The sequence below is a fragment of the Notamacropus eugenii genome, chromosome 5 (assembly GCF_028372415.1).
Source record: "Notamacropus eugenii isolate mMacEug1 chromosome 5, mMacEug1.pri_v2, whole genome shotgun sequence".
Taxonomy (NCBI): Eukaryota; Metazoa; Chordata; class Mammalia; order Diprotodontia; family Macropodidae; genus Notamacropus; species Notamacropus eugenii.
The window spans coordinates 80,167,634-80,193,605 of record NC_092876.1 but is presented as its reverse complement, the minus strand read 5'-3'; the positions used below and the strand labels follow the sequence as shown (position 1 = coordinate 80,193,605).

Genomic DNA, 25,972 nt, shown 5'->3' with positions numbered 1-25,972 from the left:
CCGGACCGGCCCCGACCCTCCCCGCCCCTCACCGCGCTCATTGGGTCGGCGCCCGAGCTTCGCCCTCTTATTGGACTCCGCCGCTGCCACTCTCAGGCAGCAGGGTAGGCGGTGCCTCGTCACGTGCTTTACGTCACCTGACTGGGCGCTGAGGGAGGGGGAGGAGGAGGAGAGGAGGAGGAGAACAGGGTCACGAGGAGGGTGCCCCTAGATGAGCTCCGAGGCCCGGTCGGGCTGGCTCGGTCCCTGCCCCTCCCTTCCCCCCAGCGCGGCCTGAGAGCCCGGGGCCACGGGCGCCCTCCCCCCCGCCCCGCCCGGCGCCTGTGGCGGTGGCCTCTGCCCCCGCCGGCCGAGTGCGCGTCCCCGGCGCCCGGGCCTGCAGGGGCGCTCTCCTTTGTCTCTCGATCCCCTCTCCTCCTCTTCCCCCAGCGGACGAGAGCTCCGGGCCCGAGGGGCGGCGAGGCCCCCCGCTTAGGAGAGGAGTCTGCGCTGCGCTGGCCCAATGGGCCGGTCAGGCCTTCAGGGCCGCCTTCCGAAGAAGATGGGGCACTGGGAGATCCGCTGCAGCCGCCCCGGACTCAGAACTTCGGGAGCCGCGGCTGATGCCCTTCTCCACCTTCGCGGACGCCTGGCAGGACACAGCCAGGCCCGTGCTCAAAACCCCTCCCTGCCTGGTAAGACCTGTCAAGAGTTTGGGCTCCGTTGGCATAGCTTTGGAGATGCCAGGGCTTCCCTCGGCAGCTCGAGGCCATTTCCTCCGGAAACCTTCCCGACCCCCAAGGCCACTCTTCCCCTTTACAGGAGCAGTGAGTGAATAGGGTGCCCCCCTGCCCCGCACCTTGAGGCGGATTGACGGGAGGACAGAGGAGAGAGGCACAGGATGGGTGGGCGTGATGGGGCTGCCCTCTGCCTCGTTGGGAGAACGTACCTACCCGCGTTGTGCGCGATCTAGGTAGGCAGGGTGGACCACCGGTGGAATCGTAGCTCTTTTAAATGCGGGTCTGGGGGTGGGGGGCACAAGTCACCGCCTCTCTGAGCCTGTCGACCTCACAGAACAACGTGGTGAGCAAAGCGCTGCCTAAAACCTCAAAGTCCCATGTAATTGGATGGTTGTTAGTGTGCATGCTAGCATCTGATCCGTCAATCCAGCCCTAATGAGAAAGATTTAAGTAACTAAACATGGGAAATAAAGATTAGTTCTCTGAGTTGGGTATTCCTCTGTGCCAGGATTTCATCGATAGAAAATATTGAGACTTGGTTGTTAGGAAGAAAAAATCATTTTTTTTTTTATCATTGACTTGAGGCTATGTCAGAAAAATTCCTAATTTAGTTCTGTCTAAAAGGTTGCCTCTTCTGCCTACCACGATGGGACACAATTAGACCTTTAAGGATTCCATCAGGTCTTCTTTTTCTGGTCAGGCAGTGCTCTCCTGGCTATTTTGATCTAGGCAGGAGGCATGAGCTGTACATGTCCTTCAGATGAACCACTTTAATTTAGGTTGAATAGACTTCTCTGTTCTGTGCAACCCTTGAGTTCAGCTAATCCATCCTCATACCCTCTATACCAACATCCCTAAAAGAGCCTCCTCACTTAAATACCTTCATCGAACAGGAGCCCACCATTTAAGGCAGCCTTTTCCAGTTGTCAGACAGGAAAGTATACTGGATTTGGAGTCAAGGGTCTTGGGTCTGAATCCCTTATCTAAGGCAAGGTACTTATTTTCTGAACCTAAGATCCCCCATCTGTCAAATAAAGTAGGAAGGAGAATTAGATCTCAGTGATCACATTCTTCTCACCTACTCTATAATTTTTTTCTCTTGAATTGGGAAAATTTCAGTTTCCCATTTGCTCCTCCTTCTGCTCTCTGGCACACAAAGCAATTCTTTTGCCACTTTCAAATGACATCCTTTAAATATCAGAAGACAAAAAGAGATCAATAAAAGATAACTTTTCAAATGTTGATTATCACAAATCTTCTTGCCCTGTCTTCTTCAAATTAAACATTCCCAATTGGTCATGTGGCATAATTTCCAGCCCTCTGGTTGCCCTCCTTCAGATGTATTCCAGCTCATGTTCCTTTTAAAATGTAGGATCCCAGAAATGAACCTCGTATTTCAGATGTGTCACAACAGCGGAATACACTGGGGTTAATTTCTGAGGATATTCTATTGCAGCTGTTTCAAACAGCTAGTCTTAAGCAACATAAGTTAGTTCATACCAACCGTTGTGGTCAGCTAAGATCCCTAGATTTTTTACACATTGTTTCCAAATTAATGTCTACCTTATTGCAGGAGTATGCATTTGCCTTGTTAAGTTTCAGGTTAGTGGCTTTGGCCCCATATTCCAATCCCTTGAGGTCATGTCATTTGCAATAGTTAGCCCTTTACATTTAATAAGCATACCTTCTGATCTTCATCCAAATCTCTGGTGAACACCCCGATAGAAGGACAGAGCCCAACGGTGTGCTACTGAAGACTTCCCAAGGTGATGTAGAGCCATTAAATCCACACTCTTTGTTAAAGTTCAACCAGCTTTAATTAGCCACATGATCACCCATCCAACCCACATTTTACCACATCATATAACAAATGTAGAGTAAATGCTGATGGTGACCTTGGGTTCTTGAAGTAGGAACCCGGTGACAGGCTGTAATCTCATCTGAAGTCAATCTAAATTTCAAGAACAAGGCCACATAATAATGGATTTTTCAGCCACAGCAACTCTCAAAGGCTATGTAACTAGCATTAGAGCAGAAATCTACATTGGTGGAGGGGGGGAAACCATACTAAGGAAATTTGTGGATCCTTTAGCTATGGATTCATGCAACTTTGTCCAAGATGTATGCCCTACATCTGCCACTGTAGTAACCCCCTCCAAAAAGGAAATGGTCAGCTCCCAGCAGTTAACCTGCCCACACTCATCCATGGAGGCTTCTCATCATTTACTTAAAACTAGGTAAATGCAAGTCATTTGCTTGCCCCAACCTCACCCCACTTTTCCCCCAAAGGCAAAAGTGATATCTCCAACTGAATTTAATACCTCATTTCCTTCTCTTGTGGCACTTTTTACAGGGTCTGGGAATGCAATCAGTGGTAGTTTCTCTCTACTACTAGATTGAATTCATTTTTCTATAATCCACAGCACCTTACCCATAGTAGGTGCTTACTAAAAAATAGATGAATTAACACTATTGCATTTAAACCACCTCCACAGATGTAAAGAGTGGGACCAGCAAGGCACATTGGATTAACTAGATTTAGTACCATCAAGTTGGAATAGCTTTCAACAGAGGTTGTAATGTGTTCTTACTAAGCAGCAAATCAGTCTTAATAGAGGAGACATTTTCATACTCCCAATGGTTATTAGAAGACACTGTACCATCTACAAAAGTATAGTTTAAGCAATGGTATTTAGAACCAGAAGGTAGCTCAGGTCATCTAGTCCAGCCCCTTTGTTTTATAGATGAGAAATTGAGGCCCCAAGAGGTGAAGTGATCCCCAAATGAGATCACTTAAGTACTATGTGGGCTCAGAGCAAGGATCAATAACATTAGGTAACCTAAGAGAAGCCTGGGGGAAAGGTAAAAAGTTTTTTTCCTACCTCAACCTGCTCTCCTTACTTCACAGGGATACTAAGGGTGAGATGAAAAACTAAAGGGGTTAACACTATAGGGGTGAGATACCCTCTACAAGTGACCATGAATTACAGGTACCAAGGTCCTAGAACTGTCTCCTTTCAGGACTGCCTTTGATCAGTGCTGAACATAAATAAGCATGTTTCATAGGGAAGAAATGGGCACAAGAATTACAGAACATCAGAACTAGAAGGGACCATGGAGAGCAAGCCCCTCAGTTTACAGAGGGGAAACTGAGGTCTGATGAGAAAAGACTTGCCCAAGGCTACACAGTACATTAGTAGCTGCAGGTCTGGCTCTGTTTAAAGTTCCATGAACTTTGGCTCAGAAAGTGCCACTGTATATCAAGCTGCAAAATAAATATGCCAGTGCCAAGGTGCAGGAGGAACACAGGAAAGCCCACTACAAAGCACTACGAGAGCCAGCAGCCAGAGCACAATCACAACAGCAAAATGGAGGAGTGAGGACCAGCCAGCCAACACAAGCTAAAATGCCATCCATGGCACAGATCTCAGCAGCCCACAGGGGCTCCAGGGAAACCCATGCAGGGCTGTGGCTGCCTCCCCAGCATCTCCTCAGGTACAGGCCAAGCTCACAGGAGACCCTCGAAGTTACAAGTTGTCAGCTTTACAAAGCATGGTCCTGGTCTGGGCTTCCATCCTGCAATCAACTCAAGGCAGCTCCATGTTCATTTTTGCTCGGTTAAAATGTAACAACAGTACAGTCATTTTTAATCTGAGAAAATGACAGATAACTACATTTTAAGGTAATGAAGACAATTTAGATGGCTGTGTTTAGAATTGATCAGGATTTACTTTTGATTTTCCTGCTTTATGAGCCAAAGAAAATTATATTAAGTTTATTTATTAGTGATTCTAAGTGTTTTTATAACAATTAAATGTGATAAGTGAATTTAACATATTAGAAGAGTTCTATAGTATCTGTCCATAAAAGACTGATTATATACTATACAAACTATGCAAATTGTACAAAGCCAGTTTTCAGTGCCTGTTCAACTGAGAAGAATCCTATTCAGCACGCTTCTCCTCCTGAAGTGGTTCATACTGAGCAAGCTATGGGGCAAAGACAGAGGAGCTTTGGTGAGTTGGATTCTAAACTAGGTAAAAAGCAACTCAAAGGCAACAAAACCAGCAGCAATAACTTGATCATATTCACTCTAATTAGGAAGCAGCACACTTAACATTAGCTTCAGTTCCTGCACCAAACAAGCCTCCATTTAAAAGTCATTCCAGGCTCTAAGATTGATTGAATTAAATCCACTAGAGGCAGATTTTATTGTTGATATTTTCAAATATTTTCATTTATCAAAATAAACATGCCCAGCTTTTGGGAACACTACTTCAAGAGGATTGCTGTTCATTTTCCTCGAGGATACAACTTTAGGACTCTCACGACAAATCATTTTGACCACATTAGACACTTGTGACTTGCAGTAAGGCAAATTTTTCCTCTGCCCACCAAGTCTGTGGTTCTAAATGATTTATCAGGAGAAATTTCCTAAAATAAGTACAGAGAAAAAAATGTGTAGGATATTCTGATAAATGAGCCCACCAGAATTTACCAGCACTTTGACTTGCAAAAAAAAACTAAAGGACAAATTAGCATCAGTACATTGTATTATCACAGGTGCTACCTAGAATATTTTCTAGGTTGAAGAATTGTCCTGTGAAAAGAATACTGGGTCAGGACTCAGAAAGAAGACCTGGGTCCTGTCAGTTAGCTGTGGGATTTGGGTATGAGTTGGAAAGACAAAATAAACATCTGACAAAATGTCTAGTAAGAGAAAAATATTTAACAAACATAAATTACACGAGTATTACAATTATATGTAAAAAACATACTACAGATTCAAGACAGAGTAAAACTTCATGGATTTGGACAACACTAATCTGGAGCCTATGAAAATTAAGAGCCAAGCTGAGGTTTATCATTGTGCTGAGAAAAATAAGATTTTGCTCATCAAAGGAAGAAAACAAGTTTTCAAGGGGCAGTTTGGCCTACTTAAGAAAAATCATTAAAATAACTTGAGAAATACACATTTACCTAGAAAGAATACTAATTATTAGTCATTCATATCTTCCCATTAAAGTAGGTCCCAAAAGAACTTTTTCAGTATAACACGAAGTACCTGCTTGAGAACAAGTATTCTTAATATTAACAACCCTTTATTAACCTCAGATTACTTGTACATACTTGAAAACAGTAAAACTTTTATCTTTTTTCCCTAACAATCTGTAATTCCAACTTTTTTTTAACTGACTTTGAATAGCCTCTCTTTGGCATGTTCAAAGTTGTAAGGTTTTACTATATCATAGCTAGGAATAGTGAGGGAGGGGTGCCTTAAAATTCAGCATTTACCTTTGTTTTCAGTTTTTTGTTTTCTTCTACTACAGCTTCATATTTCTCTTTCACCTCTGCCAATTCTAGGCGAAGCAACTCTATTTCTGGATTTTCTGGAGTCGCAGCTCCTAAGTGATGCTTTAGAAAACTAATAGTGGAGTTAAGAATATTCTTGTATTAAAACACTGAGGAAAGCTGCAGGGAAGGAGCATTAACAGCAATGTCCCCCAGCAATGGCTAACATAATGTATGATGTTACTGTGTGTTGTGAAGCAGCCTGGATTAGTGAATTGGAAATCAGAAGACCTGGATACAAATCTCCCCTCTGATCCTTCTACCTGTGACCTTGGGCAAATGTCTTTGTGCTTCAGTTTCCTCATCTATGAAGTGGGGAGAATAATATTTAATACTGCCCTTCATTCTCCCTCACATGGTTGTTATGGAGAAAATACTTTGTAAATCTTCAAACACTATAAATGAGAGCTCTTATGTGATACGTAAACATTCTTGGAATCCTTATGCAATAATCACAGCCCTGTCTCTAAAAGGAAATCAGAGACGACAGGGTAGGAACCTTCCCTTTATTAGCAGCTGAGTGGCACAATGAGTAAAGTGGTAGGCCTGAAGTCAGAAAGACCCAAGTTCAAATTTGGCCTCTGACACTAGCTGTGTGACCCTGGTCACTTAATCCCTATTTGCCTCAGTTTCCTCAGCTGTAAAATAGGGGTCACAGTACCTATTTGGGTGCTTAGCATGGTGCCTGGCAAACAGCAGGTCCTAGAAGGTGACCTTAGAGAAAAGCATCTTGTCCAACATGCTGAGAGGTTCAGGATCACAGAGTGTCAGGCAGACAGTTGTGCTCACTGCTTTTTTTTTTTTTCTTTTTAAGCCATGCCCAGCTGCCTTTGCTGTCATTTCCACACAGATCAACCAGATACTCAACAAAACCTCACAACTCAGGAACTGGAATGGACAAATTATAAAGTCCTTCTTCCCCTCAACATTTACAAGGTTTTCTATGTGGAAAAAATGCCCAAGACTGTCAGGTGGGACAAAGGATACTCCAATGCACTATTGGGTTTTTCTGGTTCTTCATACAAGGCGACCAATACTGCAAATCAAAAGGCAGAAAAAGTAGCAGTTAAATACCGTAAGACTTATTGACTGAAGTTTTTAGTTTAAAAAACTTACAAGAATTACTTAAAGAAACCTTGAAAGAATCAAGGACTCTTCTAAGTAAAATTTCAATGCAAGAAATATTAAGGAACTTTTCTTTAAAAATTTAAATAACTTGTAATCAACATGCTCAGCGAGGGACAGGTCAAGAAATGGCAGATCCTGTTATGTAAAATAAGATTCTTTACCAAGATGCTGAGTCCATATGACCACTACTACGCTAGAGTGGATAGAATAAATTAAATCAAATGTGAAATCTTATGTAAATACGTTATTCACAATTCTCTTTGGTATATTATTTATACATTATACATACTACTGGAATTCCTATATAATAGTCAATATAATAAAATCTGACATGTTTTTCAAAATGTGATGCAGTGATCTCAGGGAGAAGGGAAGGTGCTTAAAACAAGTTAATAAAGCATGCTTTCTGGTGTTCAGATCCTCAGATATGATTCCACTGATAAGATGCCTGTCCATAAGGCAGGAAGAGACTGGCCTCAAACTGGAATTCTGCCTGTAATTCTGAGAGGTGTACAAGATAGGAACTGGCACAGTCTCTTGATACAGGTCAAGAAAAAAAGCCATTTCAGCAAACTGAACTAGCCCAAGGTCACACAGCTGATAAGTGTTGAAGCTAGGGGCCTATCCTTCAAAAGAAAGGTTGGCACCCCTGACAAGATGTCACATGGGAACCGTAAACTCAAAAAATGTGAACTCTTTTAACGGCAAGGCTGTTTTCCTTTCTGTCTTTGTATCTCCAGCACTTCACACTTCAGATATAAACCCTTGTGGAATTGGATTAATAATAGAACTAATGTCGAAAATATTATGAAAAGTACTACCCATGCTGAATAATTTTGTAAATACAGATGTACCCATATCGGTAGGTATAGGAACAAGGCATTTAGAAAAGTACACTTATTTGGAAGGACTCAAGAATGGAATGCAAATCACAGAATCTGCACTGGAATCACAGCCATCTTGTCCAGCCTCTAAATGAACAAGAATCTGCTCAACAACACATCCAACAAGTGGTCATCCAGCCTTTCCTTGAAGACTTAACACTGAGGGGAAACCCAATACCTCCCAAAACAATACAATACATTCTACTTTTGGAAATCTTAATTGTTCTGAAGAGTTTTCCAGATTTGAAACCAAAATCTGTCTCTCGGGCAGCTTCCACCTATTGTTCTTAATTCTGCCCTCCGAGGCCAAGAAAACAAATCTAATTTTCCTCCCACAACAACCCTTCCAAAATATCTAAAGACAAAATATTTGACAGGCTCTCTTTCTCCCTGTCTCGTTCTCTCCTCTTCCTCCTCCCTCCCGCCACAGGTAACTAATGGAAAAATGTAGGGAATCTATTAAATAGAAAGGAGAGATAGAAGGGAACCTGAAGGATTGTGGTATATGGACTTGGAAGCAGTCATACTGGCCGCTGGATCGATGCCCAGGATAGGAATTCTATTCAAACCAGCAGATTCTAAAATACAGATCTAAAGGGTAAGTCTTACTTTCACACGCACAATTTCCTGTTTAATTTTGTCTCTCCTGGTTCTCTCCCCATGAAAATTCAAGATTGTTGAAGTGACTTAAATGCCTTGGTCAACCTTCTGGTCTTGCCCCTTCTACCTTGCTCCCTTATCTATCCAACTTCCATCCTCAATCTCGAATCCAACTGGGATGAGGATAAAAAGGAAGGTACACTGTAGCAACAGGTTTCCATTTTAAGGAACTGGATACAATATGACCAGTTTATAACTCCACACACCGCCCCCCCCCCCGACTAAAACCAGAATTCTGCAAAATAGAAATTGGGGGCCTCTTCATATAAACCCCCAAAAAGTACAAAGGTGTATTTCAACAGACTAGAAAAAGCAGCCTATTCTGGGCAGCTAAACAACCCACCGTTTTCAATAATTTTAATTTTGGATGAAGCTTTTCCAGTCCCGATACTACTTTGTATTTAAAACTTTTTAATACTGCGTAATCGAAAAAAAAATTAACAAGTGGCTTAAGTCACATTAAACAGCTTAAAAACTAGCCTTAAATTAACCAACTGGATTTCCAACCTGTACCTACCCTCACGCTTTCCAGATTAAGGCGTGGTGGAATTAACACAAACTCGAGGTGAGATGGGGGAGGGGGGTCACACCTCTTCCCAGATCTGTCAACTATTAGATTTGCAACCACCGCTGAAGTTAATCTTTCTCCCTCTGGCCTAATCCGGGGAACAGCCGCCACTCCCAGGCCAGCAAAGGGGAAGCTGAGACATATAAAGGGGAGGGGTTGGGGACAACAGGGAGCGGGCGCTGGAGCCCCACAGTGCAGCAAACGGGTCGTCCTCTCTTCCGTTTGCGGCGTACTCGGCGGCCCGGGCAAGGCCCTGCAGCAGCAGCCCTGACCCTGGTACAGGTGCAGACGGACCTGCTCTGCTCTGGTCTCCCCCACGAACCCCCTCTCTTCCCCTGCCCTCTCCTGGGCATCTCCCGGTAGGGGCATCCCCCAGCAGAGGCATGCCGGGGATGGGTGGGCTGAGCTGCCCGAGCTCTGGGAATGAGGGATCCCGGCGGAGTCCGCGCGTGCACCACTACCCCCCGTTCTGCAGAAAGGGCTTCCGCGCCCCAAGAGAAGGCAGCGTAGGGCCGCGGGCTGGGGCGCAGCTCCCCCGCGCCGGCTCGGCCGCCCGACTCACCTTTGGTGAGCGTGTCCAGCACTCCCGACTTCTCTAGGTACCTCCGGAACTGCTCCCGCTTCGAGTCGGCGGCCTGAGGAGGAGACACTGCGGGTCAGGGTCAGGGTCAGGGGCCGGGGAGGAGGAGCTGAGGGCGCCCCGGTCCGTCCGCCGGCTCCACCTGCGCCTCCCTCAAGTCCCGACTCACGCCCCACACGAGGCCGGAGCCCCCGGCTCCCGGACTTCCCGCCCCTTCTCGCCCCGCGTCCCGGTCCCGACCCCTTCGCGTCCCCTCACTTTGTAATGAGCCATAGTGACAAGCGGCAGCGGGCGGCGTAGCCTGCGCGCCCCACACCGTGGCTGCCGGGTTCCTGGGCCAGGAACTGCGCGTGCGCCCGGAGGCGCGTACGCCTGCGCACTGGAGGCCCGCGAGCCCGTGGCGCCGGGGCGTGGCCTGTTTTCATGGTGACCGGGACGCGGAGAGCTTCCCCACCGCTCGCCTCCCGCGCTCCAGTGCCCAGGGAGTCTGCGTAGATGGGTCGGCCCACCCCTGCCGGTTGTTGCCTGTCCTAGTGCCGGGTTTCCTCTTCCGGTCCGACCGTTGTGAGCTCCTTCGAGGGAGGGGGGGCGTGTCGACACCCTAGAGCTCGATTGGCCTGTCGCGACTAAGTCAGGTACGCTTGGAAACGGGAGGTGGGTGGGGCGGGAATGCCAGCCGCGCCACGCTGGCGACCTCCGGGACCGCTGAGACGCTGCGGGGATTCCCTTCGTAGGACCCCAGAACGCCGGAAGGGAAGTGGCCCGCGAGGCTGGCCCGCCCAACCCCCCCTCCTCGTGCGGACCGGGAAACCGAGGCCCAGAGAACTAGCCCCGTCTTCTCCCCCTGGGTATGTGGGAAGGGGGGATTGCGAGAGACGTGATGCGTGACGAGGCGAGGGACGAAGCGGGATCGTCCGGCCCTAGAGAGGAGAGGTGGCACCTCCATGCACGCGTGCATGATACGTACCACGAGCAGGGCGCTGCTGGCCACGGGAGAGGCAAGGGGCAGTCTGGCCCTCTAATGGGCTCCTCCTTCCCTTTTCGTTTTCTGGCCTACTTGGCATCTCTGCAGGGGGTCCATTAATGGCCCTAGGGAGCCGGCGCCCAGAGGCTCCCTGCTGGGGAGGGGGGCACCGTGGGGGGCTTGTTAACACCACGTCTTTATACGGTGCCTTAAAGCTGGCAAAGAAAGGGTTTTCCTCACCGCATCCCTTTGAGCTGGAGAACGCAGCTACTCGCGGACCCTTTTTACCAAGAAAAGGCAAGTCGAGGTGTTTTTATTTGCCTGCACCTGTGGCTTAGTCTTAATTACGCCTTCTGACTTCAGCTGTTTCCAGTTCTGTTTCTGGGTGGGACTGCTAAAAATAGAAAAAGGTGCAGCGCCTGGAGCCAAATAATATCAATGTTACCATTTCCTTGTCTGGAGTTAAGGTAGAGGGGAGAAGATAGAGGGCATAGGAACACCTGCCGCTCTTTGTTTACAAGATGCCTGTGCTGAAAATATGTTAAGTATATCCATTCATCTTTTACTGAGCTGAGATCGTCTGATGACATGTGCCTTCCTGAGATTTATGTATAATCCGATTGATGAGATAACAGGAAAATACAGTAAAAGGCGTACAAATCGATATGTTATTTCAGAGGTGAGAAATCGCAATGGGTATTGTTAGTCAGTAAGCGTTTATGAAGCTTCTGTGTAGTAGGAGCTGTGCTAAACGGGGGGGAGGACCTAAAGCTGCCCTTTGCCCTCCTCTAGGAGCTCACCATCTAATACGGGAGACAACATGCAGACAGCTATGAACAAACAAGTTATGTAGAGGATAAGCAATCAGCCGAGAAGGTGCTAGAATTAAAAGGGCTTGGGAAAAGTTTCTGTAGAAAAGAGTATTTTAGTTGGGACTTAAGCAGGAGAAGCCAGTAGATGGGATGAGGAAGGAAACTAACCACTCACTGCCCATGTGGAGGATGGCCAATAAAAACGCTCCTGAGTCAGGAGATAGAATGTCTCCTAGCATCAGTGTGCGGGCACCTCTTGGAGGGGGCTTAATTTTTCCGGAGTTTTGCAAGCAGATGCTTTACTAAAACTTAAATTATATTTATAAAAAATGAGTTATATTAAGAACAGGTAATAATTAGTCAAAATTCACCATTTCCTTTTTTTTTTCACTATTACCTGTGCCCTTGAAGTGTTATCCATTATAACTGTATGGTAGAGAAACTGTATTATAGTGCACTACTTCAAATCTCGTTTTATACCACTGAAATCAGCAACACGACAAAGCAGGACTTGTTTTTATTTTGCTACTGATTGCTAACTTAATAAAATAATGGAGGAAATGTTGATAATACAGATTAAACTTAAAAGCATATCATGTCTGTAGGGCATTACATTGTTAACATATACAAAAAAGTAAGGAAATGTTCTTCCAGTATTCAGAAAGGGTTATCCAGTTCAAAGAAGTGAGTCGTCCTGAGTGGAATTCCAACATGTCTTCCTTGTTTCACTTTTGTTTTCCTCATTAAAGTAAATGAAACTTGCAACCAACGTTGCCAGATCAGAACTATATTCATTCAACAGTGATAAAAGCAACTTCTTTGCCGAATTGGACAGTAATCAAAGATTCGTAGTTTGATTTTTTGACATTATTGTTCATAATAGAATAACAAAAACTAGTAGTGGGTATTACAAGAAGTAACAAGGCACACTGAAGTAACAGGTGTGAGATAAAAAACAAAATAAATATTTTACTTTAAAATTTGTTTTTCCTAAAGTTATATAAAAAAAATTAACAGAAATTTTTAATGAACTCCCAAATGGTATTCTGAAACTTTACTGACATAACTCAAAATTATTTTTCAGATTCTGATCCATGAAATGACAAAATGACAGTTATCTGTTAAGTTTTTTTAAATGTGAAGGTGAAAAGATAAAGAAAATGATAGGAATGGAAATGTGTGGAACAACGAAGCCAACAGAACCGAATTTCAAATCATTGAAGAAAAACCATCGTGTTCATCAGAGGAAGAAACATAATCATGTGCGTTTTTATATTTACAAAACAGGACAAATGGCTTAAAGTAAAAGAAAGTAAATTAGCATACAAGGATTGTTTGGCAGGTCAGCATTTCGGAATGACCAGACAAAGCATCTCCATGTGTCCAAGGAGTGTAGCACATATTTAGCAATCAGAAAACTATCAGACAAGCTTCTCTGTGGGGGAAAAAAAATTAGGAAATAATATATTTCTGAAGCCAATACAATTCAAGATTTGCTGAAAGTAATGACTCAGTTTCCAGTGTAGTGCAGAAATTAAATGAAGCGAGTTCTACTATAATGCTTGTTTTGAAAATTCTAATTTGTTCCAATGCAGTTGACATATTAGGAAACAAGTTGAGTATAGTACAAATTTCGTGGTTACTTATACATGATTTCATCAGTAAGAAACAAATTACATCCAGCTGAACTGAGCACAAAATGCCCACACAGACCTCATTTCATTGAGTGTGTTCTCCTGCACCACTTTACAATAACTCACCCACTACAGCCCTTCCCATGCCCACTTTTGAAAGCAACTTGCAGGGTTTTTTTCAAAGTAAAAACATATTTATTATCTGTCTCCTGGTACAGTAGGAGCTATGGACAGGGGAGGATCAGACCAGCCCTCCTCATTCCTCCCCAGGGCACCCTGGCTTCTTTCCCAGAGTTACTGTTCATGGAGGCCTCAAGCATTCACCATGAACAGGGGCCACAACTGGAGGAATCAGCCACTATTATAGTGTTTATGTATTTCTTAACTAATTCACATAAAACTGCTACTTTTTGAAAGTTTATTTTTTTTTTAATGTCACTGACAAAAATTTTTAGTTTTGTATCCCTCATCCCATTTTTCCCATAAGCCCTGTGGTTTCCCTTGGGCAGTTTTACATAGCGTAGTGATTTTAGGAATGTGTATGTCCTGTTCAGAACTAAGTATTATAAATAACATAATAATAAACTAACACTGCCCTAAAAGCTTTCAGCGTTGTCTGCAGTTTAGTGCAATGGAAGAGGCCTTTTATCAATGCTGAGGAAGCAATAGAATTGCAGGAGAACATTAGAATAGGGAATTGTTTAGGTAGATAATGCAAGAAGACCGCAGAACGTATAGTAAAAGAAATTAAGATAAAAATGTCTTAAAAATTTATAAAAGAGAATGCCAAAATCTATATTATAATTGACAGGCACCCACAATTTTAAAGAAAATGATCCTAATGATTTATTTCCATTGCTCAGTACAGTCACTTTCCACACTGGTAATATTGATTTAAAAGACTTGCTATCAGCCACAGCTGAGTGTATTTTCAGTACGTTATTTTCTACTTTAAATGATGGTGACTTTGATAATGAATATTTGAAAAACAAAGTTTAACTGCATTAGTAAAGTGCTGGGAAGAAAGTCTGAAGTAACTACAAAGTCAGAAATTTCTCCTAAAATTGTCATTTGGCCCTGTTTGAATCACCGATTGCAATTTGCACTTGATGATTCAGTAGCTGAAATACAGCAAGTTAATCATTCTGTATAAAATTTATTGTTTATCATCAGTCTAACAAAAATCAAACTAGTCTAGAAACGGTAGCTAATGAATCTAAAATTGGGGGAGTGTTGGGATGACATGGATGGATGGTACGGAGATTTTAAGCTGCTACTGCTGCATGGCATGCGGAGCCTGCATTATCCATGTTTTCTTCATTCGGATTCTGCTTTTGCAAAGAAGTAAGCTAACATTAATTTCTTGTAAGATTTTATTGTAATGAATGTCTTTCTTAAAGAATTTTCATTACTTTCAACTACTGCATTTTATTTGCAGTCAAAATTGACTAACTTTCAGAAAGCACAAAAATTAATCAAGAGCTCTAGAAACAAAGAGCTAATACGTAAGAACTCTGGAAAACTTAAATTGGTACTGGAAAGTATGAATCTCAAGTTGAAGATCTGATAAACTCAGATAAATTTACAGACATTGCTTTTAACATATAATAAACTCCTTGGCCTTAGGAAGAACTAACTTTACTATTGATTGCTAGTAAAATGTATACATATATATATATATTGAAATGAAATTTTAAACATGAAATTGATTTGCATGATTTCTGAGGTTTTGTAAATAAAGTCAATCAAAAAACGTTCCCAGGTCTTACAGCTGTACAGATAACTAAAAAGCTAACAATGTTGCACTCAGGCCTGAAACTGAAAGTGTTTTCAGAGTTTAATGAATAGAATTTGTGCATGAGTGAGAAATGGTTTAGCAGTAGGTCATATATCAGGTTTAATAACAGTAAATTTTAGGGGGAAAGAGCAAATAAAGATGCAACTGCCTGTGTCAAATCGGGGTTGATTCACTTCTGTAGATTAGCTATGGGTAGAGGAATTTAAAATTACTAAAAGCCTTTTGTAAGATTTAGCTCTGTAGAATTTACAATAAAGAGTATTTGCATATTTTATTATTTGTAAATCATATGCTACACATCCTTTATATCAGTACAATTTGTAATAAACGTATATCTACTTACGTGTGTATATGTTTGTTTTTCAGAGAGCTGATTGTCAAATATTTACCAACACACCACTGGGTAAAAGGAAACATTTCGTATTCATAAAGGTGACATTTGAGCTGGACCTTGAAGGCTGCAGGAATCTGAGCTGCTGATAAGTGTGTGAAACTGAATCATGTAGACATGAGCAAAGTTGTGGGGACAGAGTGGAGAAGTAGACTAGCATGTCTGTGACACAGTCAGCCATGGGTAAAAGGAAGTAGAGATCAGTTTGGAATCATGGAGATCTTTGAGAAATTAGAAGGGAGGGGAGCAATTATGGGAAAGTGGGAATGGAGCAAAGTTAATAGATGTGAGAGACAGTTTGAAGGGAGATGTAATCTCATGGGAGTGTGAGTGGAAAAGGAAAGGGAGGAATCTAAAATAACTTAAAATGAGCCTATGTGACCCAAAGAATGATGGTGGCACTAGCAAAAAGGAGGAAATTAAAAGAAGGAATAGATGTTGTGAGGAAGATAAAGAGTGCAGTTTTAAAGATGCCTGTCTCCCATCTCTGCTTTTGCAGTGACCGTCCTACATGCCCAAATGTATGCCCTCCCAAGTCCCTCTCTTCCCTTTAAGTCAGCCCAAGTACCATTTTCACTAAACCTTTCCTAATTCCTTCCAAATTATATTGAACTACTTTGTATGCATTTATGTTTATTAATTTTATATTGGAAGAGGATACTTATCTCCCTCATTGGGATGTCACCTTCTGCAATAGGAATTGTTTCATCTTTGTGTCCACAGTGTTCAGCACAGTTCCTCACGCATATTTGGAGCTTAATGTTTGTTGATTTTTTTTTAATATCATTAGGAAAGTAAGTTATTCTTCTCAGTTTGATGTATAAGTTAAAGAAATGACCTAGTATGTCCCAACATATCAGGTAAAGAATGATCAGTCTCTGTCTTCTCTCATCCATTCTCCACATAGCTGCCAAGCAGATAGTCCTGAAGCACCAGCCATCTGGCTCTCTTCCTTAAAAAGTTCCAGTGGCTCCCTATGGCCTCTGGGATAAAATCCAGATTCCCCTGTTTGACTTTTAAAGCCCTTCACAATTTGAGGCACACATACATTTCCAGGGTTATTATACAGCACTTGTTGTACTGGTCTTCCTGCTCCCTTTATGCAGTATTACATTTCCCATCTCCTAACATTTGCACCTACTGTCTCCCATGCCTGGAATGCACTCCCTACTCACCTCCACTTCATAGAATCCCTAGCATCCTTCAAAACTCAGTTTAAGTGTCAAATCCTGCAAGAATCCTATTCTGATTTCTGCTCTGCCCCAAGTTACTAGTGCCCTCCCCTTTGAAATTACATCGTCCATGTCTTGAATTTAATTTTCTTCGTACATGTTTTCCAACAATAGAATGTGAGCTTTAGGACAAGGGAATGTTTCATTTTTGTCTATATCTCCAGTGCCTGGCACATCACAAATACTAATTGAATAATAAACTGGGGGTGGGGGGAGGAAGTGAATTCTATGGTCTAAGAAAAAGCTACTGTCACTCAATATCCCACTCACTCTGTTTAGAGGTATCCCTGAGAGGGAGAAGAGATTTGGCATATGTTTTAGCCTCAGAACTAAATATCTTGAGTCTTTCCCCAAATCTGGTTTCACTTAAAATAAACATACTTGGTTCTGTTTGAGTAACTTTCAATTGTAGAATTCTAGAATTAGAAGGATCTCAGAAGCCATCTCGTTTTCATCTTGAAAGGCATCTGCAAGTCTTTATTCAAGTAGCAAAGAAACTCATCTAAATGATATGATCATATCTATGTGATGTCTCTTGGATAGCCTCACCTTCAGTTGTGACAATTCATTACCAACAAAATAACATATAACATTTTTGGACAGTTATTAAGCTCTTCCTTATATTTGAGATGGACCTCCCTGTAACTCTCCTCCCTGCCCCCCTTCCCCAAATGCTCCTAATTCCTCAGGCGCCATGAAGAATAAATCTTCTCTCTTCCAAATGAAACCTTTCAGATATTTATAGATGCCTATCATGTCCGTCTCCTAAGTCATATTCTCCATCTTACCTGTTTCTTCAGTCGTTCCTCATGGTTATGAAACCTCTTACCGTTGTCAGTGCTATTGTAATTCAGCTCGTCTTTGTCCTCAAATGAATTTTTAAATAAGAGTTTGAAGCTATTTTCCTATCTTATAAAATACCTCATTTTTTCTGTTTTTTTCTAGTCTTTTCACTGTTTTAATATTTCTTGATGTTTTATGGAGGGAGACATTAACTTCTATTTGGTCAATTCTAATTTTCAGGAATTTATTTTCTTAGGTAAGATTCTGTACTTCTTATTCCAAACTGTAAGTCTCTTCTGTTTTTGTTTTTCTGTAGTTATTTTTTTTTTACCATTTTTTCCTCTGTCATGCTCATTGGATTTTTAAAACCAGGTTGTAGGCCATTTTTCTAAGTTTTGCTTTATCTCTTCCAAGAATTCTTGTTGGACTTGTGTCTACACTGCATTTTTCTTTGAGATTTTTTCTTGTAGATGTTCTCAAGTCATTTTCTTCTGGATTTGTGGGTTGATGCTTCCCAGCAGGATTCTGTCTGGTATTTTTTGTTTTGGTTTTTTCAGGGAAGGGGGCTTTTTTCCAGCTTGCTTTTTGACTTTGGTTTTATATTAAGCTATTCTCTGCACATTTCTGTTGGGGACAGTGTCTGGACTGAGTTTCTGGCATCTTGTATTCTCCTGCTATTTTCACAGTTCAGGCTGTGGTCTGCAAGCTTTCAGTGCGTCCAAAGTGGTGTGATCCAGGGCAAAGTGTTTCCTGTCCTCCTGCTCTGAGCTCCCTAAATTCCTGACCCAGGTTTGGGCCTATCAGCTTGTCACTGTGGGGGAGTTTCTATAGACTGCTGTTGGATTCAGTCACTGTTGGCCCACTGGGAGACTCTGCAGATTCAGAGTAACTGAAATGCTGGTCCCCCTCTGGGACCCCCACCTGGTTATCCCACCCTAGGCTGCACCATGGGCTGGAGGCTAGAACTGAGTTGCCTCTCACCTCCTCACATCAGAGCCACATTGCCTCTGTTTGCTTCTGAATTTGTTCCTTGCTTAGTACCCAGTGAGGGCCTATGGCCATAGCTGCTCCTCTCTGCCACACTTCATTACAGGTCTCTTCCTCAGTCCATGCTTGGTCTGTGATCTGGACCTGAGTACTAGGTGACAGAGCTGCCAGATGGCACCTGTTCCTGCTCCCTGTGCTAGGTCAGGGGACTCCAGGACCTTTTCTTTCCATATTGCCCATTCTCTGACCTCTTTCAGTACCTGGGCACACTCCTGCCCCCTACATCTGCAGACCTGTCTCCCTAAACCAAACTGGACTGGAAAAATGAATCACTGTGCCATGGATTCCCCAATGAGAATACAGTCAGGTATATTTTCTAAATATTTGTGGAGGAAATTTGGCAGGAGAGTTGTTATACATCTTCCTGCTTCTCTACTGTCCTAATTCCACCTCAAAGCTGTTTTTTAAAATTCTATTTTATTTTCCACTCCAAATTCTCTCCTTCTTTCTCCCCCCTCTTAATCCTATTGAGAAGACAAAAATAAAACCCATTAGAAATATGTATAATCATGGTTCACAAATTTCTGTATTAGTCATGTCCCCCCACTAAATGCAAGAAAAAGAAACAGAAGAAAATATGCTTCAGTCTGCATTTTGAGTTGACCAGATCTCTGTCTAGAGGTGAACGTGTTCATCTTGAGACCTTTGTAATTGGGGTTGATCATTATGTTGATCAAAGTTATTAAGTCTTTCAAAGTTGATTATAATATTACCATTACTGTATAAATCATTCTGTTTCTTCTCACTTCACTTTGTACTGTCCATGTCTTCCCAGGTTTTTCTGAAACCATCCCTTTCATCATTTTTTAGAGCACAATAGTATTCCATCACGTTCATGTACAATAGCTTCTTCAGCCATTCCCATGTTGATGGACATTTCCTCACTTTCCAAATATTTGCCACCACAAAGAGTTGTTATAAATATTTTTGTACGCATGGGTTCTTTTCCTCTTTCTTTGATCTCTTAAAGATGTATCACTGAGTGAGAGTATGCACAGTTTAGTAGTTTTGAGGGGGCATAGTTCCAAATTCTTTCCAAAAAGGATCAGTTCACAGCTCTACCAAGAGTGAATTAGTGTACCTATCCATGTAGGTACCTTCCAGCATTTCATTTTCCATTTTTGTCATCCTAGCCAATATAATGAGTGTGAAATGGTACCTTAAAGTTGTTTTCATTTGCATTTCTAATTATTCATGATTTAGAACATTTTATCATATGTCTTTTGATAGCTTGGATTTCTTTTTCTGAAAACTGCCTGTTCAGATCTTTTGACCACTTATCAGTCAAGGACACTGCTACCACTCTAGTGGCACCATCTTATCATCCATTCTTGGGCTATTATGATAGCCTGCTGGTGGATGTCGGCTGCCTCAGGGGTCCCCACTCCATCCCCCATCCAGCCACTAAAGTGATTTTCCTAAAGCACAGGACAAACCATTTCACACGCACACACTCCCTCACACCTCCCTTCCCACCCCCTCCTCAGTTAACCTCCAGTGGCTCCAAGATCCAATACAAAATGTTCTGTTTGGCCTTCAAAGCCCTTCCTAACCTAGCCCCCTCCTACCTTTCCATTCTTCTTACACATTACTCCCAGACACATACTCTTTGATCCAGTGACTCTGGCCTCCTGGCTTTCCATCTTCAAGACACTCCACTGGGCTGTTGCTGCAACGATTGTCATATAGTGAGTGATAGGCATGTGGGAAAGATCACAAAGCATACAGATGTACAGGTCAGTGGAAACACACTTAATGCTGAAGCTGCTCATTGCTGACGTTAGAGGAAAGGAAGGGAAAGTCCTCAGATTGTCGGAATTTCTTCTATGTTTCTTTTCAGAGCTTGCCCTTCCTAAAGGGTCAGGAGTATCTACCAAGTGAGTCATTGAAAATATCTGTGGGAAAGGCTTGACTTTAGTTTGTGCTCTCTTTGCTTGGTAAGTAATCCTCTCTCAGACCCTCTGTTTGCAGACTCTGTCTTCCGGAAGAGACAGTCTGAATTTGAATTTTCAGACTTTAGTAACTCCAGGATAGAACTGGTGACAAATTTGCCTTGTTTGCTGTTAATTTCTTTTTTCATCTTTGAGTGTGGTAACATCTGTTCCTAGCATATATCACCTGTTTATTATTGGAGCAAATGCATTGAAGATGGCTATCTATGGTATTAATTATATCCATCTCATTGGATACTTGGCATCCTGTTTACCATTTTCATTAACCAAACCATTATCATTTCCCCAGTGATTGTCTTGAGAAGCCTGAAATGCAGAAGATGTAATTTAAATTGGGAAATGCTGATTAGTTTGCTTATTTTTCCATTAACAAGGTGTAAGTGATAAGTATAGATGGTAGTGTCTTGTTTGCATATGTGGATATACCCAGACAAGCCTTTTGTGGTACTGAAATCCTTTTCATTCGTCCTTGATTTCATATTGCCCCCAAAGTCCCTATGTGGTCTTCTTCAGCCCTAGGTAGCCAAACTCTAGAATATTTTAAAAGGGAGAGTTGCTGTGGATTGTACAAATAATCTACATATTGTCTTTTCCATTGACTGATCCAAAGCAATCAAACTGTGTCTACACATGGGTATCTGTGACACTTAAAGAAAGCATTTGGATGAAACCTGTATAAAGCAAAGAAACTTGGTCTCAAGGAAGAGATTCTTGTTTCTACTTATTCATTCCTTAAGTGACATTGTGAGTGAGTGAAGGTTTTCCAGAAATCCGTCAAAAATGTGCATGTATTTATGGAAATTACTTTATCGATATAATATAAATTTCCCAACCTTTGATTTCCCATTGCAACAAACTCTTAAACTTCCCAAATCATCAGCCAGGGCTCTGAAATTACTTTACACTAACAGTGTCTGACCTCTCAGAGGTACAGATTGTTTAAGTGACAAGTGTCTGTAGGTAACTAGAAGCTCATTTCAGTTGTTTCAAGTTTAGTAGGAGTCTCAAACCTGCCATGAATATCACAAAAGATCACAAAAGTTGAAATTCAACTCCATCCTTTCTGGAAAATTGTATCACAAAATGAGACCCACACAAATAAGACACCTGCAAAATAAGTTTGAAATCTCAGCGACTCCAGGAGACTAATTATTCTCTTGTTTCACAAATCAACAACTGAGCTATTAATCAGAGTCCTGGAAAGGACCTTGAGAAGACATCATTTTTCTCCATTAAAGAAATGCTATGGAAATGTTCATTTTATTTAAATATTTACATAAATTTCTTTTGGATAATAAAACATAGTTTAATCTGAAAATAGATTTTATAGGCTACTCTCATTCTCCTTTTTTATGAAATACAAAGATTAGCAAGTTTCCAAGCATCTCAAATTCTAAAAAGAGAGAAAATCACGTAGGTGGCTTTATTACAGGGGTTCTTAGTGTTTTTTTTGTCATTCATTTGTCATCCTTGGGCAATCCAGTGAAGCCTCTGGACTCTCCCTTCAAATGATGTTTTTAATACAGAAAATAAAATATATAAAATTTAAAACGAAACCAATTATATTGAAATATAGTTATCAAATATTTAAATTAAAAAATCACAAGTTCATGGGCCCCAAGTTAAGAATTCTCCTTTACTATGTAAAGAACAGGATGCAGTCTTCCTTTTAAGAAAGCAAGTTCTTTGTATGATAAAAAAAAATCCTAATACTCATACTATGATTTCTGCTTGTCTTCAGAAATAATTTTATTTAATTCATCACTGATCTATGTCCAAGTCAAGCCTCAATCCCATTCCCTTTTGGACCACTCAAACACCATCCTACCTATAGATATCTTAATCCTTTCTCAGTCAATCAATCAAACGTATTAAACACCAATATGTGCCAGGTACTGTGCTAAAGGAGAAAGTCACTAAAGTGGGTGGATAAGCAATGACTGAACAAGACTAGAATTACTCTGTCTTATAGTGCCACCCTTAATCTATTTCACTAAGAAAAGCTCTTTCATCCTTTTCTTAATACTCACTTTCCCTCAGAAGTCTGGAAAGGACATTGGAGGAAAATATAATTTCTTAATATTTTTAGTTCTGCTGAAAAAAAGAAGTTTTAAATATACACACTCGGTATATTTACTGCTGCCTAGCATGGAGCCTGGCACTCAATAATAGTAATATCATTTATATACGAAGCATTTCCATAAATGTTATCTCGTTTGATTTTCATGACAGCTCTGCCAGGCAGGTGCTATTATTATTCCAGTTTCACAGCTGAGGAAGCTAAGGCAAATAACTTTTAAGTGACTTTCCTAATGGCACATAGCTAGTAAGTAAACGATCCAGATTTGAATTCAGGCCTTCCTAATTTCAAGCCCATCGCTCTATCCACAGTGCCACATAGCTACCTCTAAATAGGCATTTAATAAATACATATTTAATTGAATTAAGGAAAATGCTTCAGTGAATTTACAGAATCTTGAGTTTCAGAGCTACATTTAGTGCAACACTTTCATTTTACAGAGGGGGAAACTGAGGCCCAGAGAAAAGAAGCAACTTGCCTAAGGTTGTAAAATTAATTAGTAGAAAAGCCAGGGCTCCTATCTGCCAATCAAAACTCATTCTAGTACATCAGCCTGCCTCTCAAATGGTTTTACTTGTTTTAGTCCTGTTTTTGCAAAGGAACTGTATGATATAATGAAAAACTCCTATCATTCTAACTGGCCACTCCTTACTAAGATAAAAAACCAAAACCTATCTTGCTTTGGAGGATCAGGTATCATTAGGGGCTGCACCATCGGCCACACCCAGCTTACCCTCTGAGTTTACTCCCTTCTGATGACAACAAGGCTTATTGGAATATTCCATGCAACGCAGGGCAGTGATGATTTTATGAACTAAGGGTGCTAGTCAACAAAAAATCCATTTTGCTTTCCGTATCACTCTCACTTCCAGCCAAATGTGGTCATGACCCCATTTCCCTGAAAGGTCATCCTGTACGTGTAAAGCTGAAAGAGACCTCAGAGGCCATGGAGTCCAAGCTGCTTGTTTTACAAATGAGGAGACTCAGGCCCTCTGAGGATACATGACTTGCCCCAGGTCACACAGGGAGGACAAAGGGACAAAGGGGGCATTGATTCCAAAGGTGATGGTCATCCTGCTCTCACACACTACCTCCACTTCAAGCAAGTCATTAGAGCTTTTTTCAAGTCCAGAGATGGAAAAAAACAGGAGTCAGGATGACAATGATTTGTGCTGTTTTGTTGCCTTTTGCCTAATAAATAGGGCCCAAATGTGACATCTCAATGTTTCTTCTTATGATTTTTGTAGCTGTAAGCACAGGCCTCAGTTTCTAGAGCTGAATGACCAATAACTCTCCATTTAACCTCTAATTAAGACTAATTAATCAGTCATTTCTTATTTCATAGTTAGCTAAATCCTACTGCTATGTCCAGTTTAACCCATTAGGAACCATTAGTGACCAGACAAAGAGATTATAATATGTGGAACTAACATGTACTTCATTCTAGTCAAGACTTGCAGTAGCTATGGAAAATGTCTCCATTTCTGATACCCCCTAAGCTAAGCAAGTTCCTATTCTTTCATACTTTAACATAAGGAATTTATCTGACAAATACCAGCTTAAATTTTCTTAAAATGCCGGTGATACTTTTTAATTGGTTCAAAGACCTCAAGATGCTTAGATGTGGAGAAAAAGAAAGTTGGGAGAACATATTTACTGTTTTCAAATATTGAAAATGAAAAGAGCAAATTTATAAGCTCATATATTTAAATCTGAAAGGGATCTCAGATATTATTTAATCTCCCATTTTCATTTTACAAGTCTTCTCACTTCACATGCAGCCTTCTTTGTGACAGCAGTGATAGGGAGTGATAGGAAAAAAGAAGAGTAGTTACAAGGAGATGATTTTAGGTTTAGGATAAGAAGAAACTTCCTAATAATGAAAGATCTAAAATAAAAGGGAGTGACTTCTCACTCCCTTGAAATGTTTAAGAAGTCGGGATGATTCCTTAGGGGTGAAAGAATTTATGCTTGAGCTACATGAACTCTAAGACATCTTTCCATGTTGATATTCTAGAATTCTCATGTTGAAAAATAAAAAAGAATTACAGGGCCCTATCAGGGAGCAAGAACCATGCATAAAGAGATCCTTGATATAAGTGCTACTTGTTCATTACAAAAGATGTTTTTCCATATGTATCCTTTGACTCAGCAATACCACTACTAGGTCTGTGCCCCAAAGAGATCATAAAAAAAGGAAAAGAACCCATACGTACAAAAATATTTATAGCAGCTCTTTTTGCAGTAGCAAAGAATTAGAAATTGAGGGGATGCTCATCCATTGGGGAATGACTGAACAAGTTGTGGTGTATGACTGTAATGGAATGCTGCTGTTCCATAAGAAATGATGAGTAGGCAGATTTCAGAAGACTTATGCCCTTCACAGCAATGCAAGGATTCCCAAAGGACTCGAGGCAAAATCCCATCCACATCCAGAGAAAGAACTATGGAACTGGAAAGCAGAATGAAGCAGAATATTTTCTCTTGTGTTGTGTTTTGTTTTGTTTTTCCTCATGGTTTCCTCTACACAACATGACTAATGTGAAAATGTGCTTAAGAAGAATAGAAACCCATATAAGATCACATGCTGTCTTGGGGAGGAAGCAGGGAGGAAGGGGGAGAAAATCTAAGGCTTATGGGAGTGATTATAGAAAACTGAAAACAAATTAATAAAAAATAAAATTTAAAAAACCTGGAAAAACTTCCATGAACTGATGCTGAGTGAAGTGAACAGAACCAGGAGAACGGTGTCCACAGTAACAGCCACGTTATGGGATGACCAGCTTTGACAGACTTGACTCTTCTAGCAATGCTACAATCTAAGACAACTCTGAAAGACTCAGGATGGAAAATGCCATCCACATCCAGAGAAAGAACTGTGGAGTCTGAATACAGATCAAAGTAGACTATTTTCTTTTTTTAATATTTTTCCCTTTTGTTCTGATTCTTCTTTCACAGCATGACTAATGTGAAAAATGTTTTTGAAAAAGCAAAACACAAGAGATGTTTTTGACATTGGCAGAACTGATTGTGCTTCCTATATTAATTTGACCTAAATGACTCTATTTCAGTTAGCATCCTGGGCCCTGAATTTGAGACGTCTCAGAGATTAAGTAACTCATTTTGCCAGTTATCAGTCCCACGCATGGGTCTTGTGAGAGCCCAATAGCCACATTAGGATAAAAAAAGCTTTCCATCAAAGAGAGCAGTTCAGAGTCCAGCGCATGACGGTAGTACAGTTTCCATTACACTTCCCAGAGAGTCAGTAGTTCTTCTGAATCCCCAAACCAGCCATAGCCAGACCTTTGAACTGAAATCATAAAGCATTATGATGAACACTTAGATATCGGTACAGGAAACCCTTATCAAAACAGAAAAATGTCTGAAT

General features: G+C 41.4%; 1 protein-coding gene and 1 long non-coding RNA gene across 5 annotated transcripts; one reads left to right on the top strand and one right to left on the bottom strand.

Annotated features, from left to right (window-relative positions):
- Window positions 1-40: 40 nt before the first annotated feature.
- On the top strand, window positions 41-25,597 carry LOC140504690 (uncharacterized). Of its 4 annotated transcripts, none has more exons than XR_011967196.1 (5): window positions 41-674; window positions 6,886-8,681; window positions 12,752-12,929; window positions 15,466-20,489; window positions 24,830-25,597. It is a non-coding gene; the product is annotated as an uncharacterized lncRNA (long non-coding RNA). The 4 variants fall into 4 exon arrangements; XR_011967195.1 differs by having other exon boundaries at window positions 23,457-25,597; XR_011967197.1 differs by having other exon boundaries at window positions 49-674; window positions 15,466-15,582; window positions 20,393-25,597.
- MYCBP (MYC binding protein) lies at window positions 4,429-10,377 on the bottom strand. Its single transcript, XM_072609982.1, has 5 exons — window positions 10,150-10,377; window positions 9,874-9,946; window positions 7,059-7,107; window positions 6,015-6,144; window positions 4,429-4,708 (listed from the first exon to the last, which is right to left on the bottom strand). Exons 1-5 carry the CDS (start codon window positions 10,162-10,164, stop codon window positions 4,664-4,666), a joined length of 312 nt encoding a protein of 103 aa, XP_072466083.1. The 5' UTR covers window positions 10,165-10,377; the 3' UTR covers window positions 4,429-4,663.
- Window positions 25,598-25,972: the final 375 nt, after the last annotated feature.

What these genes read in the sequence shown, in the direction of transcription:
- MYCBP (XM_072609982.1), bottom strand. An exon ending in GCTGGACACGCTCACCAAAG is followed by an intron (nt 7,108 to 9,873) that starts GTGAGTCGGGCG and finishes TTTGATTTGCAG; the next exon opens with TATTGGTCGCCTTGTATGAA. An exon ending in ACAAAAAACTGAAAACAAAG is followed by an intron (nt 4,709 to 6,014) that starts GTAAATGCTGAA and finishes TTTGCCCCATAG; the next exon opens with CTTGCTCAGTATGAACCACT.